We start from the raw sequence: 19,419 nt of genomic DNA on the forward strand, positions 1-19,419 counted from the left end.
AGTCTAAATTATATAACCTTTGGCAGTTACAATTATTCATTAGTAAAATAATGTATATTGAATATGGAAGGATTGATCCCGTGAATTTTTTTATTTTATTTTATTTTATTTTTTTTTAAGTATGCTCAGTTTAGTTCATTAGAGAAATGTTTAATAGACAAAATTAGCATATTATATATCGTGCAAAGATTGCATAAGTACATATATATTTAGCATTAATAGAATTTAAATGTTTCATTTTTTTAACACAAAATATTTTTTTTATACAAATGTTTGAAGAACAATAGACCCGATGTTAATCAAACAGGTGAACAAACTTAATAAAATCTTACATTTTAACAGGATTCGATTTATTATAATGCTGTTTGGAAACCTACTTATAAGATTCTAAAGATAATAGAATTAATCTATTATGAAAAGTATACTTATTTGCTATAAAAATTTTAATTTAGCATATTTATTTTTGTTTTAACCTTCGTTTTGCTTTTTCATTTTTCCTATTATGCTTATTTCAATTAAGCTGGGAGGAACGTAGAGAGTAGAGGTCCCACTTTTTTTTTTCTTTTTCTCCATTTGTTGATGTCGGCTACCCGCCAAAATTGGGGGAAGTGCCTTGGTATACAGTATGTATACACGTATGCTTATTTCAAATTACTTTCTTTTACTGGCTATGATACTCCACAATATAGCGATGGGTACCCAAAAATATCTAGTGATCGCCCTCAACAGAATATTTTTATTTTCGGCCCTCATATTCATAACTGGATTTGACAGGGTTCCGTGGAAAATTTTATGGTATTTTCACAATAAGATTGTATAACTAGATTAATTTGATCCCTTACTATGTTTTGACGCTGACACTGACTTTTTTTTTTTTTTTTTTTACAAAATTACTCAAAAATATTGTCCCATTACATAGCCTGCATGATAGAAAATTGTGAAACTTCATTGTAGACTAATGATTTCTTTATATATATTCTTGCAGGAGTATAGACCTACTTTTTGTATATTTGTTGTAAATTTTTAGCTAAATGTATAACCTTTATCTTAATATATGTATTCTTATGGATTATTGGCGTAAGAAAAAATAAACCATATTACAAGCAGCTGGAAAAAAAAACTTTAAATTTAAAATAAAAACAACCTCTATACATGAAGGCAGACATTAATAATTTTGAAATTATATGAAATGATGTAAAAGTAATTGGTACCTGAAAATGTTTCTTTGCATCCCCTTTCTTTTGGTTAATTTTATATATACGTTTTAGTATTGCTTCCTCAAATTCATGAAATCTCTCTCTCTCTCTCTCTCTCTCTCTCTCTCTCTCTCTCTCTCTCTCTCTCTCTCTCTCGTGTATATAATTTGTGATATATATATATATATTATATATATATATATGTATATATATATATATATATATATATATATATATATATATATATATATGTATGTATATGTATATGTATATGTATATGTATATGTATATATATGTATGTATATGTATATGTATATGTATATATATGTATGTATATGTATATGTATATGTATATATATGTATGTATATGTATATGTATATGTATATATATGATGTATATGTATATGTATATATATGATGTATATGTATATGTATATATATATGTATGTATATGTATATGTATATGTATATATATGATGTATATGTATATGTATATGTATATATATGTATGTATATGTATGTATGTATATATGTGTATATATGTCTATATAGATATGTAGATATATAGATATAGATAAAAATATAGATATAGATATAGATAGATATATATGGATATTGATATATATAGATATATATGGATATTGATAAACATATATAGATATAGATAGATATAGATATAGATATAGATAGATATAGATATAGATATAGATATATAAATATAGATATATAGATAAATGGGTTTATATATATATATATATATATATATATATATATATATATATATATATATATATATATATACATATATATATATATATATATATATAATGTAAGTGTAACCCTGTTTGTCTGTTCAAATATACTTCGTACATATTTAGTAATAGCTCTTCCATCAAGATTACTTTCCAAGCATTGGAATCAAAGGAATATTTATAAGTTATATATTTATGAAATAGCCTTTAAATAGAAATGCAATAAGTATTAATTCCACCATTTGTTAATCCTGATCTTAGAAAAGATTCACACTAAAAAGTAAGATATTATTCCTTGAAGTCATAAACCTGAAAAGAAGATACTAACTAGACTGAATCACTCGTAGTGTGCAAACCTTGACCTTTGACCTTCTAAAATCTAACCATTTACAGCTCTTTGCACAATATTAAAATCCCTGCAAGTTTTATTAATTTACAATTAAAATTGTGGCTGTATGGTTGGGGAATCGGAATTTGACCTTTTGATTCACCATAACTTTTGACTAGACCTTGACCTTCAACCTTAACATTTATGAATTGACGTGATTTTTCATATACTGAAATATGAACCAAGTTTAAAAGTCTCCATGACCACGATGTCTAACTCACGGCTGGTTACATGAATTGAACATTTTGCTTGACCGTGACCTCGACCTTTGACCTAGACCTTCTAAAATTTAATCACTTCCAGCATATTATAGTAGTTAATCCCTGCAAGAGTTCTTAGATTAATTTTGTGGCCAGGAAGCTATTTACAAACAAACACACATACACACAGACAGTGGTGAAAACATAACCTCCTTCCAACTCCGTTGGCAGAGGTAATGAACCTCATCATTAAATATTCAAGAACCTAATCTAGAATACCACATTTAACGAGTGGTGACTATTGCCTCCAGGTAAGCGAGCTCACCTCACTTCGGCTTATAACAAGGCACCTCGGTTCCAGGTGTGACCACTTACAAAGGACGTCTGGGACTTGGGGAAACGTAATGAGAAACTCTTGACCATGCATGCACACCTAAGGGAAACTCTAAGGGGTCTCAGTTCGTGCTTTGAAATTAGGAGAACGCTTGTCTGGGGGGACTTTAAGTTTTCTTTCGTTTTATGAAAGGTCGCAAGAATTAATTGCTCTGTCATTAGTAGTAACTTTTATTTAATAAAAACACATGGAATTATTTTTTACCTTTCATATATCCTCTGAGAAACTATCATCTACAAAGATTTAATCTATTAATAAATATGTATTTATATGTATAGGTTTGTATATATATGTATGTATGTATGTATGTATGTATGTATGTATGTATGTATGTATGTATGTATGTATGTATGTATTTATTTACATTTACACACGCACACACACTACTTGTATAGCAATACTAGAATACTCAAACATGCTCAATTCATAATTATGTAAATACGAATATACATAATTAAAACTATATTCTCTTTAGTACGACTTTCAACTGTCATAGAAGATTTTTTTTTATTTCTTTTCATACTTTAATTTTAGTCTGTATGAATACACGATGAGTTTGTAGAGTGATTAAGTTATCTTAATGTCTTGGTAAATATCCTAGCTTTAATAATGTCATTCAAATGCTAATAGAAATTGAAGCATTGTAGATATATATCCCTGGGAATTTTTTAGGGGAATTTCATGGTATATGATAGCCAATACAGCATAACATTTAAAAGTTTAGATATTGTCAAGGATTGTATATTGAAAAGTATCTTTGAAACATGGAGCAAAACATTAGATATTCTCTCTGAACTCCACCAGCTCCTCTAAGGTACGTGGTTATTTTGCACGCAATCATAAAAATCTACGCCCCGATAGAGACAGCCTACATTTTTAAGAAACTTACACACGAATAAACAGTTTTCTCAAACGTATTACATATCTATATATATATTTAATTTTGTTAGCTTGGTGTATCTTTTTAGATGGAGTGTCAGTTGCTAGTTGTATCATGAGATGGGGAAGCTTATCTAAAGGTAATCAAAATACTATAATACGTCCTATATTTTATTTGAAATATCCAAAGTTCTACATCGGCAATGAGTGAATAATGTATAAGGTCAGAACAGTTTTAAATATAATTTTACCATGTAAAAAACTATTAAAGAACTATCAATAGGGCAATCAAGATTTTAGATAAAGGAAATGAGCTTAGGATGAAAGTTAAATGTATATAACGTCAAATTTCATTAAAAAAAATTAAAATAATGAATATATAACCAGAAAATATATTGCAGTATCTATTGTAGATGATACAAAAAATAAACAATCTGGCCTTGAGATATTTTGTAAGATGGTGTTTTCTGCAATTCTGGAAACTTCGTATCCTTTTTGGGAAACTTTTGACTAAACCTCAGTAACGGAATGAATTTGCTTTTTTGGTAATTGAAGGAAGTATTCTCTATAAAGTTTAGTATCAGAATATCAATTTCTTATCTATTTTAATGCTTCATATATTTTTAGCTTGAATCTGGAGTATCTTAGTTTTTCAAAAAAAAAAAAATAAGGAATAAATAAGAAAGGAGTTTTACTCTAATTTCCATTTTTTATTTACAAAAGTCTTTTATTACCATTAAATATAGTTGCAAGCTATAAATTTAAATACTAGTAAATATTTAGTCTTAAATATCTATTTCACTTTCTACTCGTCTGACCATAAAATGAAAATAAAAAATTTAATTTCTCAGAAATATTGGGGGCAAAAAACTAAGATTAATAAAACACTGCCTAACCGAATATGTTATTTTAGAAGAAACAGTGCCTCATATTTTGGATTAAATTTCCATATCAAGAAATGAAAATTGCTACAAACAAGTAAATCATTTTGAAATGAAGAAACATAATCAATGGGTGTGAATTTGACATACTTGGCACATGAAGACATTACGGGTATCAGCATAAACTTCATTGAATTATGCTAAAGAGATCCATTGTGCTTTCAGTCAACGTCTCTGAGGCAATAACCTTCCATCATCGTTTGCACTAATGTGATGTCTTCTATCATCGATTCCCTCCGTCAATCAGATGTGTATAACCTTAATTGCTCAACTTTAAAAAAAGAAAAAAAATCTAGTTATGAACAGTAAGATGATGTCTCGGGGACCAAAGAGGTAATAAATTTAGTAAGCCAACTCAAGTAAATAAACATTAATTCATCTGATTTTGAGTGCAATGAATTTGATTTGTTTTATCACATCCATAGTTATAAATTGAATAAGCTTAAACTAATTAGGTTTTTAATAGTGAATGATTTTTATAATAATATCCACAGTACTTGAGTAAAAAAGTATAAATTGATAAGATTTTCAATACAACAAGTTTCATTTTTTATCATCTATAGTTATTAAGTATATAAGCATCAAAGAATTTAATTTTTAATATAAATGCAATGCATTCGAATTTTTTAATCATACACAGTTATCAAGTAATCATTAATTAATTAGATATTGACTATGAATGCAATGAATTTAAAGGGTTTTAATTATATGCAAAGTTACAGTTTATTTCAAAATGGAAAAAAAAAATGGAAAATAGTTTGAAGAAAAACTAGCAAATACTGGAACATTGAATTTTTGCTTATTTTGGTATTCCTGAGGTCTCAATGATTTAAGCTCCAGATCTCTCGCATACCTTCACTTGCATCATCGCCAGAACTCGAGTGAAATTCTTTTTTGAAGTGAAAAAACGACACTATAAATCCTTGTGTGATGAAGAGCGCCACTGAAGAATTAGAACAGATTTAATTTTACGGTTTTTTTTATTGTTCAATACTGGTTATTTTTTGTTTTATTCCTTGACAATTCACTTGTGCTATTTATTCACATTCTTTATTGCAGGCTACTCATAATAATAGATTGAGAACATAAGAGTTAAATTATCTGGAAGTTTAGCCTTATAAATTTGAATACTTTTTATTCCACCATTGTATATTACCTTCAAATATATTTTCTAATACATTTCAAAAAGAAAAATGTATCATCCTTCATTAAACCAAGAAATAACATGTTCAAATTAATAGTTTAAATATGTAGTTTTCCCACGAGAACAATTGCAAGTAACTTAAAGAAAATCAATTATCTCCAAGCAACATCTTTCCTTTTGGTTCGAAATTGCAATCTTATCACAAAGATTACCAAAACAGAATTCCTGCACCTTCATCACCTATTCCTCGGCTGAAGAGGAATGTCCACAGAACGAAAGCTACGACTTTCCAAATCGAAGGAAAAAAAAAAATAAAAACTTGCCAAAGGCAACAATTTAGGATAAGCAGTGATACACCAGAAAAACTTAAAAATGAGGCTCAGACATGACAAGAATCCTCTTTGATAATTGGGCTGTGGTTATGTTGACGAGTAATGAGTTATTTTTTTTTTTAGTTGTCGTTATGCCTACTTTAGAAAAGCTAATGAGATGCTGTTGACCACGTATTCTCATTTGAAGATAAAACAAAGAGGCCTCTCCCCTTACTCTCAAAGTAATCACAGGGTTTCTTAAACATTAATGACCTTAGTTGGTATGTTGTCCTGAATTTATCACATTAGTTCAGAATAAATTATTTAATTTCAAGGAAACTTTATGCATTGATCATTATAATGTCTAACCTGCAAAGGATAAATAGCTATATATCTTAGTATTGCTTTGGCCTTTTGGTAAAGTCCTTGCCTGGTGATTTGCCTGGCTAGGTTTTGATTCCGGTGTGACGGTCTGAACGATCCCCCGGTCTCAGAATTCTCCCTGACATTGTATAATGGTTATTTTCCGCCATTAGCTCGCTTCGCTCGCATGAAAATAAAACATCAAGCTCGTATGTACTGGGAAGCGGTAATGTTGAGCTGCGCACGCTAACATTACAGGAAAATAAAACATCAACCTTATATGCACTGGCAAACGGTAATGTTCGCGCATGCGCAGATTATCCAGGAGAATTCTGTGACCGGGAAATCGTTCAGACCGTCACACCGGCTCAAGATCAATATATTCTTGTCTGTAACCTCGCCATTCATATAAGCTATAGGTCTGCCTACGGTATCATCAGCAGCTATTGTCTGGCTCCCCCTTGCTCTAGCTTAGGGGAAGAGTGAGCTTTGGCGCTGATCATATGTAATTGCTCAATGGCTACTTTCCTCTTAGTAACGATTGAAGACATTTTCCTTTATAGTAAGCAGCTCTTCTAGGACGATGACATTCCAAAATCAAACCACTGTTCTCTAATCTTGGGTAGTGCCATAGCCTCAGTGCCGTGGTCTTCCACTGTCTTGGAGTAAGAGTTCTTTTGCCCGAGTGTACATTATTCTTTTCTCTCTCTCTCTCTCTCTCTCTCTCTCTCTCTCTCTCTCTCTCTCTCTCTCTCTCTCTCTATCCTTCTTCTTCTTCTTCTTCCTTTTTCTTCTTCTTCTTCTTCTTCTTCTTCTTCTTTTTTTTAAGCCTCTATAGTTTTCTTCTCCTTTAGTTTATTAGTTTCCTTTTTTTTTTCCTTTCTTCGCTTTGCTATTTTCCTTGTTGGAGCACTTGTAAAAATAATAGTAATATATGCTTTGTCTCTAAGGCATTTTCCCGCCAGCTAGGAAGTTAATCACTGCCCCTTCCCTCTGCCATTTAAGAGCGGCCTATAAACCTTTAAAACTAAACTATATATTTAGTTTTCTTTTATAATAACGGTTAGGATTCTATGTAATTTTCTAAATGTTATTGAATTATTAAAATTTTATTGTTATTATATACTTCTCTTGTAGTTTATCAGTTTCCCTTTTTCATTTCCTTACTCTATTTTCCCTATTGGAGCCCTTGTAATAATAATAATAATAATAATAATAATAAAAATAATAAAAATAATAATTAAAATAATAATTAAAATAATTAAAATAATAATAAAAATATTATTAATAATATCAATAATAATATTAATAATAATGTTAATAATATTATTAATATTATTAATAATATTAGTAATATTAATATTAATATTATTAATATTATTATTAATAATATTAATAATATTAATAATAGTAATAATATTGTTAATAATATTGTTAATAATGTTGTTAATAATGATGATGACGATGATGATGATAAATGGCAAGCCTCAAGGACATTATCACTGCCCCCTGCCTCTGCCATTAATGAACTACTTTTAAACTTTGAAACTGAACTTTTTATTTTTTCTTCATTTATAATTATGATTTGGATTCTATGTACCATTATGAATTTTACTGAATTATTACAATTTTGTTATTGATATTATTACTTCTCTGGTAGTTTATTAGTTTCCCATATTCATTTCCTCACTGGGCTATTTTCCCTGTTGGAGACCTTGTAATTATAGTAATATATGCTTAGCCTCAAGGTCATTATCACTGCCCCTTGCCTCTTGTCATTCGCAAACGGCCTGTACACCTTTAAACTATATTTTATATACTTTAATATCATAATTAATAATTGGATTTCATGTTCTTTTCTGAATTTTATTGAATCATTACAATTTTATCAATTGTTTTTTTATTTTTATTTTATTTTATACGTTTCCCTTTTCATTTCCTCACTGGGCTATTTTTCCCTATTGTAGTCGTTGCATTAATTATATATGGTTAGCCTCAGGAGCATTATTACTTCCCCTTGCCTCTGCCATTAATGAATTTCTTTTAAACTTTTAAACTGAACTTTTTATTTGGTTTTATTTTATAATTACAATTAGGATTATATATACCAATAAATTATCATAATTTTATTGTTATTGTTAGCGTTGTTTACTTCCCTTATAGTTTATTAGTTTCCTATTTTTTTTCCTTTCCTATTTTCCCTATTGGAGCCTTTGTAATAATAAAATATGGTCAGCCTCATTCATGAACGGCCTTTAAAACTGTAAACAAAATTTTATATATTTTCTACTTTTATAATTACAATTAGGATTCTCTGTACCTCTAAATTTTATTGAAATATTAAAATTTTATTGTCATTGTTATTTACTTTTCTTGTAGTTTATTCGTTTCACTTTTTATTTCCTCACTTGGCTATTTTCTCTATAGCTCTTGTAATATTATATGGTTACCCTATATGGCATTATCACTGCCTCTTGCCCCTGCCTTTCATGAACGGCTTTCTTAAACTGAACTTTATATTTTTTCTTTTATAATTAATTTTGATTCTATGTTCCTTTTAAATATCAGTGATTTATTACAATTTTGGATCTCTCCAAAACATAAAATGTTAGAAAAATAGATCCACAATTTTTATTCCATGTTCCTTTTAAATATCAGTGAATTATTACTATTTTGGATCTCTACAAAACATAAAATGTTAGAAAAATAGATCCACAATTTTGATTTTATGTACCTTTTAAATATCAGTGATTTATTACAATTTTGGATCTGTCCTAAACATAAAATGTTAGAAAAATAGATCCACAATTTTGATTATATGTACCTTTTAAATATCAGTGATTTATTACTATTTTGGATCTCTCCAAAACATGAAATGTTAGAAAAATAGATCCACAATTTTGATTCTATGTTCCTTTTAAATATCAGTGAATTATTACAATTTTGGATCTCTCCAAAACATAAAATGTTAGAAAAATGGATCCACAATTTTTACTCTATTTACCTTTTAAATATCAGTGAATTATTACTATTTTGGATCTCTCCAAAACATAAAATGTTAGAAAAATAGATCCACAATTTTGATTCTATTTACCTTTTAAATATCAGTGAATTATTACTATTTTGGATCTCTCCAAAACATAAAATGTTAGAAAAATAGATCTACAATTCCTATGAAAAAGAAAATACGAATTGAATGAGAAATCCAACGGATATGAAATTGCTCCATAATCTTGATATCTTCCCAATCCTCAGGCAACCAATCAACCTAGCTCATTCTAAAATGGAAAGAAACACAAATCCTCAGAGAATAATGGTTTGGTGAAAGATTCTCTGACATATTGGAAGAGAAAATATCTTTTATATTTGGTAAAAGACATTATGGTTAGATTTTATTTAAATTTTTAAAGTTTATTTTCTAGTACAGAAAGCCAATGTTTTTTTCTTTTTTTTAATGAAGGTAATACAATAAATTTTTTTAATATCAATATTTTCCTTTAAGTAAATGTGATTAAATATAAATTGTTGTAACCGTTAAAATTTCTATCTATCTATATATGAATAGATGCAAACATGAATGAGCACACGCACACACACACACACACACATATATATATATATATATATATATATATATATATATATATATATATATATATATATATATATATATATATATATGTAAATGTATGTGTATATATATATGTGTATATATATATATATATATATATATATATATATATATATATATATATGCAAATGTATGTATATATATATATATATATATATATATATATATGCAAATGTATGTATATATATATATATATATATATATATATATATGCAAATGTATGTATATATATATATATATATATATATATATATGCAAATGTATGTATATATATATATATATATATATATATATATATATATATATATATATATATATATATGCAAATGTATGTATATATATATATATATATATATATATATATATATATGTATATATATATATATATATATATATATAATGTGTGTGTGCCGATGTGTGTACGAATGTTACTATATATCTGTCTGTTTGCTTGTGCATGTGAGTGTCTCTGTCTTTAAGCAGCTGTGAGTTCATACCCTCTATTCATTCTACAGTTTATTACATCTTGGAACTCATCCATTTCAAAGTCCTATATAAAGAAAATTTCTAAATTTCTCTTTCTTTATCAAAGAGAAAGAAAATGGAATTTGTTATCAAAGTATTACAAGTGGTAGATAGTTCAAAGGAATTCTTTCTTTCAAGTGTTTCAATTTTAATAACAGTAATCATCTGTTTTTATTTATTTTCTTTTTATAGTTTTCGATCAGTTATAACAATCAGCTTGGCCCTTTTTCAAGCTTTATATTAGTTTTATGGCATTCATTTTAATGTTTTTTTTTATTATATAAAGAAGTATGGGTGGGATTATGAATATGATTATGGTTATTACCACTTGCTAGGCTACAAACCTAATAGGAAAAGCAGGATGCTATAAACCTCAGGGCTCTAACAGGAAAAATAGCCTAGTGAGGAAAGTAAATAAGGAAATAAACCACAATAGAAGTAATGCGCAATTATAACGTCAAAAAACAAGAGGAAGAGAACTAGATAAAAAAGTGTGCCTGAGTGTACCCTCAATCAAGAAAACTCTACCCCAAGGACAGTGGATGACCATTATACAGAGGCTATGGTACTACCCAAGACTAGAAAACAATGGTTTGATTTTTAAGTATCCTCCTAGAAGAGCTGCTTGACATAGCTTAAGTCTCTTTAGCTATTTATAAAACTTTAAAACAGCCATTATAATTACATTTTAAGCCATAGGTTTTTATTTCCAAGTCAAATATAGTCAAGGAGTGGAAATATATAATTCTATTTCTCTCATTTTTATGAACCCAGGTAGCAATTTCATCCTTTGCTATCAATATAAAAGCCAGAGGCTGTCAAAGTCGATATCAGGTAGCGAATTTAGCCTTCTGGGTATGTTTTAATGTTAGAGGCTGTTTAAGTAAAAGGTTGGGTTAGCCAATGGTAACCCTCCGTCAATCATGACAAATCTCATATGCTTATCAACCCACGATATTTGTAGTTTTATATCTGATGAGGTGGAAATAAAAAAAGAAAATAATCTCCAAGTTTAATCTATTACCTCTGCTCACAATTTTAACTTTTAAGGAAGAATGTGAGTTTTACCTTTCAGAGAAATCTATACCATTTGATAAGAAACATGTATGACTATAAAAAAAATAAACTTCAATTCCCTAGTTTTACCGCCGCAGCTTTGTCATGAAAAGGTTATAAGTCTAGTCATGAATATTTTGTCGTATTGCCCGTCACATGTCACATGCCCAAGGGATTCAATATAATTTTCAATCGCTTCTGTATATGAAGTTTAATATATCTTTTTCTGTCTGATGAAATACTCTATTTTTCTATCTGAGAATCGAAGATAAATTTATAAGGTCAGATTAGATAACATGTTTTGTGATTTGACTTAACCTTGGCTTGAAGTTATTAATGGTGTTTCCGATCATTTCATTTTTTCGAAAGAGATTTTTCAGGCTGGTTGACCTTTCGCTTATATTCCGCAGTCTAGTCGTTAATATCGTCACTCAGAGTTTCATAAGGTGAATAGTGCTTTTGGCTGGATGGGGGAAAAAAAAAAACTTTAAATAGTATTTAATGTTGTTTTCTCATGTTTGATGAGGAGAAGCTTACGTATTAAGAGGCGCTTGTTGTTTGGTGTTTTCTAATGTTATTATTCAAGGTTTTCTCATGTTATTTCTACATCAAGAATCTACTGTAAATGTGAAGGAATTCTGGAAAATCTCACAATGATTAAATGCACTGTCACACCATTACTGAGCAGGAAGTACCCAAACAGATGATAGAAAGATGGAAGAGGAGGTGGGTGGGGCTATATACAAGAACAGGGCATCATCAAGGTCTGGCACATTCAACAGGGCATCATCAAGGCCTGTAACATTCAACAGGGCATCATCAAGGCCTGTAACATTCAACAGGGCATCATCAAGGCCTGTAACATTCAACAGGGCATCATCAAGGCCTGTAACATTCAACAGGGCATCATCAAGGCCTGTAACATTCAACAGGGCATCATCAAGGCCTGTAACATTCAACAGGGCATCATCAAGGCCTGTAACATTCAACAGGGCATCATCAAGGCCTGGCACATTCAACAGGCCATCATCAAGGCCTGGCACATTCAACAGGGCATCATCAAGGCCTGGCACATTCAACAGGGGATCATTAAGGCCTGGTACATTCAACAGGGCATCATCAAGGCCTGGCACATTCAACAGGGCATCATCAAGGCCTGGCACATTCAACAGGGCATCATCAAGGCCTGGCACATTCAACAGGGCATCATCAAGGCCTGGCACATTCAACAGGGCATCATCAAGGCCTGGCACATTCAACAGGGCATCATCAAGGCCTGTAGCATTCAACAGGGCATCATCAAGGCCTGTAACATTCAACAGGGCATCATCAAGGCCTGTAACATTCAACAGGGCATCATCAAGGCCTGGCACATTCAACAGGGCATCATCAAGGCCTGGCACATTCAACAGGGCATCATCAAGGCCTGTAACATTCAACAGGGCATCATCAAGGCCTGTAACATTCAACAGGGCATCATCAAGGCCTGGCACATTCAACAGGGCATCATCAAGGCCTGGCACATTCAACAGGGCATCATCAAGGCCTGGCACATTCAACAGGGCATCATCAAGGCCTGGCACATTCAACAGGGCATCATCAAGGCCTGGCACATTCAACAGGGCATCATCAAGGCCTGGCACATTCAACAGGGCATCATCAAGGCCTGGCACATTCAACAGGGCATCATCAAGGCCTGGCACATTCAACAGGGCATCATCAAGGCCGGACACATTCAACCGGGCATCATCAAGGCCGGACACATTCAACCGGGCATCATCAAGGCCGGACACATTCAACCGGGCATCATCAAGGCCGGAAACATTCAACCGGGCATCATCAAGGCCGGAAACATTCAACCGGGCATCATCAAGGCCGGACACATTCAACCGGGCATCATCAAGGCCGGACACATTCAACCGGGCATCATCAAGGCCGGACACATTCAACCGGGCATCATCAAGGCCGGACACATTCAACCGGGCATCATCAAGGCCGGACACATTCAACCGGGCATCATCAAGGCCGGACACATTCAACCGGGCATCATCAAGGCCGGACACATTCAACCGGGCATCATCAAGGCCGGACACATTCAACCGGGCATCATCAAGGCCTGTCACATTCAACCGGGCATCATCAAGGCCTGGCACATTCAACAGGGCATCATCAAGGCCTGGCACATTCAACAGGGCATCATCAAGGCCTGGCACATTCAACCGGGCATCATCAAGGCCTGGCACATTCAACCGGGCATCATTAAGGCCAGGCATCATCAAGGCCGGGCACAGTCAACCGGGCATCATCAAGGCCGGGCACAGTCAACCGGGCATCATCAAGGCCGGGCACAGTCAACCGGGCATCATCAAGGCCGGGCACAGTCAACCGGGCATCATCAAGGCCGGGCACAGTCAACCGGGCATCATCAAGGCCGGGCACAGTCAACCGGGCATCATCAAGGCCGGGCACAGTCAACCGGGCATCATCAAGGCCGGGCACAGTCAACCGGGCATCATGAACCTCCATTTTCACATGATTTGTGCGTCTTTGTCTGATTTATTTCATAATTCTCATGGGCTCACAAAAATATTTTATATCTTCATTCAAGGCGGTAAAATTCTGACACAGAAAAAAAAATCTATCATCATTCATTTCCAAAAATGTCAACTTATAATTCATCAGGAATAATGCTTCATTTAACCTTTACTGAACTTCACCATTTTTATCATTAGTAGGCGTTGATTGCGTAATATGAGAAAGGTGTTTTATATGTACATTTTGGGTCATGAATCCTGGTTAGAAAAAATCTAAGCTATGGGGAGTAGGAAGTCATCTAAGGCTAAGAAAACATGTATTATAGCCAATTGGATATTCTAATTACTTTTCCCGTTCAATATATAATACTTTGTAAATGAAATTGCATGTAAATATATGTATATCTTTGGCCATAAGTATTTAGCTCTAAATTCATTTCCTTAAGCTAATAAATATATATAATATACTTTACAAAAAAAATATATCTACGAATGGATTCAGATTTAATACCACGTAAAGCAATGGAAATTCGTGAATTTTAGGAAGACCTTTTACAAAAATGTTAATTCATTGGAAGGGAAAAATAGGACACTGATTATTGATGATGCTTCAAAAGTTTATTAGCATTTCTAATATCCATTTTTTTTCATATTCATTAAATTTTTATCTCAAATATTTTTAACAGCATCAAAATTGTCCCAATTTTTCTGGTCTGTTTTATGGATACCTAAAATCTCGGTAGCAATCAGAGATTTGCCAGAGATAAAATGGTATTTAAATTACTATCATTTTAGCAATTCGATATCGATTTCTGATAATCTATATTTCATGAGCTTAATTCATTTTCTCTTATCGCCTGTATTTACTTTTTTCTAATAATTTCCTGCAAAAAATAAGATAAAAATATTATACTCTGACATTAGTCATAATATCTTTATTGCAGTGGATGATATAGTTGAGAGGACTTTTTCCATCGAATGTCCTTGTATAACCTTTGTTTTATGTATAGGATACAAAGCTTCTCTCTCTCTCTCTCTCTCTCTCTCTCTCTCTCTCTCTCTCTCTCTCTCTCTCTCTCTCTCTCTCTCTCTCTCTCTCTCTCTCTCTCTCTCTCTCTCTCTCTCTTTCTCATCCTGTATTGCCCCTAATACAGTAATTAACGCTCACAAGAAAAGGACTTAGAATCAGTTATTGTAGAACTAGAAGGAAGATGAATACTTTCTGAAGGAAAATTCAATATACAGCAATGTCAATGTCCCTTGACTCTGCCATTCATGAGCTGCCTTTAAACCTTTATTGACCTTAAGATTTGACTAAGGCCCGTTTTTGATAGCCCATTATTGCACATTACAGTGGTAGTTAGAGAAAGAGTATTAAGTGTAAACATATGAAATGAGAAATAACATAAAAAGATCAACATCATATCAAGGGTTTAGTGTGCAGTAGTATTAGGTTTTGGTAAATCCTGTTCAGGAAACATTAGGGTTAAGGGATTTATATTTGAGTATTTATGTTGAAATCATATGAATTAGTCAAAGAATCACTGGATTTAGTGTTTGCAACGAAATTGGTAATTTGCCATCAAGTTGCAAGTTAAACACCCTAACTGAAAATAAATATGTATGGCAATCCTGTAATGAGCATAGTTTGTTCCTCTTAATGGTTTAATTGTTGATATCCAATATTTTCTGATATATCAATTCAGAGGATCGATCCTCAATGGCCTACAGATAAATCATTTATTATAAATTGACCGTTGTATATATTTAGGGGAAATTACAATTCTGTGGCCGCGGGGGGCATACAAACAAATAGAATAGCGCCAACGTTATCCCTGCGTGTCGTAAGAGGCGACTAAAAGGGATGGGGCGAGGCGGCTGGGAACCCCTTCTCCTGTATTTACAATCCTGTGAGACATCAGCAAAGAGGTGGAGCTGGGGGGAGAGTGACTGCTCCCCGCACTCTAGTTTTGGGGTGTTTGAATGTGCGTGGATGTAGTACGAAAGTGAGTAAAAGATGTGAGATTGGAAGTATGTTTAGGAATAGAAGGATGTATGTATTGGCCTTTGACAGATAAATGGGAAGGGTGAAGTGATGTTTGGTGAAATGTCTGGTAGAGTGTCTGGGATTGAAAGGGGAAGAGCAAGAGAGGGTGAGGCTTTATTGCTGAGTGAATGGATGACAGGTAAAGTAGCAGAATGGAAGGAGATATCATCTAGGTTAATGTGGGTAAGGGTTAGGTTGGGTAGGGAATGCTGGACTTTTGTCAGTGTGTATGGGCCAGGTAGTGAGAAAAGTGAAGAAGAGCGGAATGAGTTGTGGAATGAAGTAACTAGGTGTGTAGAAGGACTGGGTAGAAGGAATTTTGTAGTTGTCATGGGTGACTTAAATGCTAGAGTGGGCGCTGGGGAGGTAAAAGGTGTCATTGGGAAGTATGGCGTACCAGGTGAAAATGAGAGTGGTGAGAGACTGGTAGATATGTGTGTTGAGCAAGAGAAGGTGATAAGTTCTAGCTTTTTCAAAAAGAAAGATAAAAACAAGTACACATGGGTAAGGGTGGCAAATGGAAGAGTAGTAGAAGGGCATTAATGGATTATGTGTTGATAACTAAAAGAATGTTTGGAAGATTGAAAGACGTGCACGTTTTTAGGAGTATGGCTAATGGATGTATGATCTTTTTTTGGTAGAAGGAAAATTAGTTGTAGGAAAAGAGTGGGGGAATAGAGTAGGTGGATGTAAAAGGGAGCTAGTGAGGGTTGAAGCTAATAAAACCAGGGTTAAAAAGTAAATATCAAGAAAGGTTGAAAATGGCATATGACGCAGTGAAAGTAAGAAAAACTGGTAATTTTGAGGAGTGGAAGTTAGTAAAAGAAAATTTCGTTGGGATTGTAAGTGATGTGTGTGGCAAGAAGGTTGTTGGAGGTAGCATGAGGAAGGGCAGTGAATGGTGTAATGAAGGAGTGAAGGTAAAAGTAGAAGAGAAAAAGAGGGCTTTTGAAGAATGGCTGCAGAGTAATGGTGTGGAGAAGTATGAAAGATATAGAGAGAAAAATGTGTAAGTAAAGCGCAAGGCAAGTGAGGCAAAGAGGGCAGCTGACCTGAGGTGGGGTCAGGGATTGGGTCATTCATATAAAAAGAATAAGAAGTAGTTTTGGAAAAAAGTGAAGAGAGTAAGGAAGGCTGGCTCAAGAATTGAAGAGACAGTGAAAAATGGAAATGGAAGGTTGTTAAAAGGAGAGGAGGCAAGGAAAAGGTAGGCGGAATATTTTGAAAGTTTACTGAATGTTGAGGATAATAGGGAGGCAGATATAATTGCTGTTGCAGGTGTTGAAGTGCCGGTGATGGGAGACGAGAATGAGAGAGAGATTAAAATGGAGGAATTGAGGAGAGCACTAGATGAAATGAGAGTAGGAAAAGCATCTGGTAAGGATGGTGTGAGAGCCGAGATGTTAAAGGAAGGGGGTGTGACTGTACTTGAATGGTTGGTGAGATTGTTTAATATGTTTTGTGTTGTCAATGGTACCAGTAGATTGGGTTTGTGCATGTATTGTACCACTATATAAGGGTAAGGGAGATGTGCATGAGTGTTGTAATTCAAGAGTTATTAGTTTGTTGAGTGTAGTTGGAAAAGTGTATGGTAGAGTACTGATTAATAAGATTAAGAATAAAACAGAGAATGCAATCTTGGAAGTACAGGGTGGTTTTAGGAGAGGTAGGGGTTGTATGAATCGGATTTTTGCAGTTAGGCAGATATGCAGGAAATATATTTAACAAAAGGTAAGGAGATGCATGTTGCGTTCATGGATCTGGAGAGAGCGTATGATAGAGTTGATAGGGAAGCTATGTGGAATGTGATGAGGTTATATGGAGTTGGTGGTAGGTTGTTGCAAGCAGTAAAAAGTTTCTACAAAGTTAGTAAAGCATGTGTTAGGATAGGAAATGAAGTGAGCGATTGGTTTCCGGTGAGAGTGGGGCTGAGACAGGGTTGTGTGATGTCGCTGTGGTTGTTTAACTTGTATGTTGATGAAGTGGTGAGAGAGGTGAATGCTGGAGTGCTTGGACGAGGTTTAAAACTGGTAGACGAGAATGACCATGAAAGGGAGGTAAATCAGTTGTTGTTTGCGGAAGATACTGTACTGGTTGCAGACACGGAAGAGAAGCTTGGCCGATTAGTGACAGAATTTGGAAGTGTGTGAGAGAAGGAAGTTAAATGGTATGTTGAATGGAGAGTTACTTGAGGAGGTGGATCAGTTTAAGTACTTGGGGTCTGTTGTTGCAGCAAATGGTGGAGTGGAAGTAGATGTATGTCAGAGAGTGAATGAAGGGTGCAAAGTATTTGGGGCAGTTAAGGGAGTAGTAAAAAATTAGAGGGTTGGGCATGAATGTAAAGAGAGTTCTATATGAGAAAGTGATTGTACCAACTGTGATGTATAGATCGGAGTTGTGGGGAATGAAAGTGACGGAGAGACAGAAATTAAATGTGTTGAGATGAAGTGTCTAAGGAGTATTGCTGGTGTAATGAGTACATAGGGTTAGGAACGAAGTGGTGAGGGTGAGAACGGGTGTAAGAAATGAGTTAACAGCTAAAGTGGATATGAATGTGTTGAGGTGGTTTGGCCATGTTGAGAGAATAGAAAATGGCTGTCTGCTAAAGAAGGTGATGAATGCAAGAGTTGTTGGGAGAAGTACAAGAGGAAGGCCAAGGTTTGGGTGGATGGATGGAGGGAAGAAAGCTCTGGATGATAGGAGGATAGACGTGAGAGAGGCAAGAGAGCGTGCTAGAAATAGGAATGAATGGGGAGCGATTGTGATGCAGTTCCGGTAGGCCCTGCTGCTTCCTCCGGTGCCTTAGATGACCGCAGAGGTAGCAGCAGTAGGGGGATTCAGTGTTATGGATAACTGGGTAGGGTGGGCTGTGGCACCCTAGCAGTACCAGCTGAACTTGGTTGAGTCCCTTGTCAGGCTGGAAGGAACGTAGAGAGGAGAGGTCCCCTTTTTGCTTCATTTGTTTGATGTTGGCTACCCCCCAAAATTGAGGGAAGTGCCTTGGTATATGTATGATGTATTATATTCGACTAATCTAAAGTCACAGGATCCCATACAC

At 33.5% G+C, this 19,419-nt stretch overlaps 1 protein-coding gene across 1 annotated transcript in view; it reads left to right on the forward strand.

Annotated features, from left to right (window-relative positions):
• LOC137640923 (glutamine-rich protein 2-like) overlaps positions 1 to 14,335 on the forward strand; it is a 48,271-nt gene extending 33,936 nt beyond the window's left edge. The window contains exons 3-4 of the mRNA XM_068373384.1: positions 11,499 to 11,579; positions 12,563 to 14,335. Of these exons, the coding sequence (XP_068229485.1) occupies positions 11,499 to 11,579; positions 12,563 to 14,335 (1,854 nt within the window). The remainder of the gene's footprint in view (positions 1 to 11,498; positions 11,580 to 12,562) is intronic.
• Positions 14,336 to 19,419: the final 5,084 nt, after the last annotated feature.

The sequence above is a fragment of the Palaemon carinicauda genome, chromosome 1 (assembly GCF_036898095.1).
Source record: "Palaemon carinicauda isolate YSFRI2023 chromosome 1, ASM3689809v2, whole genome shotgun sequence".
NCBI classification, from domain to species: domain Eukaryota; kingdom Metazoa; phylum Arthropoda; class Malacostraca; order Decapoda; family Palaemonidae; genus Palaemon; species Palaemon carinicauda.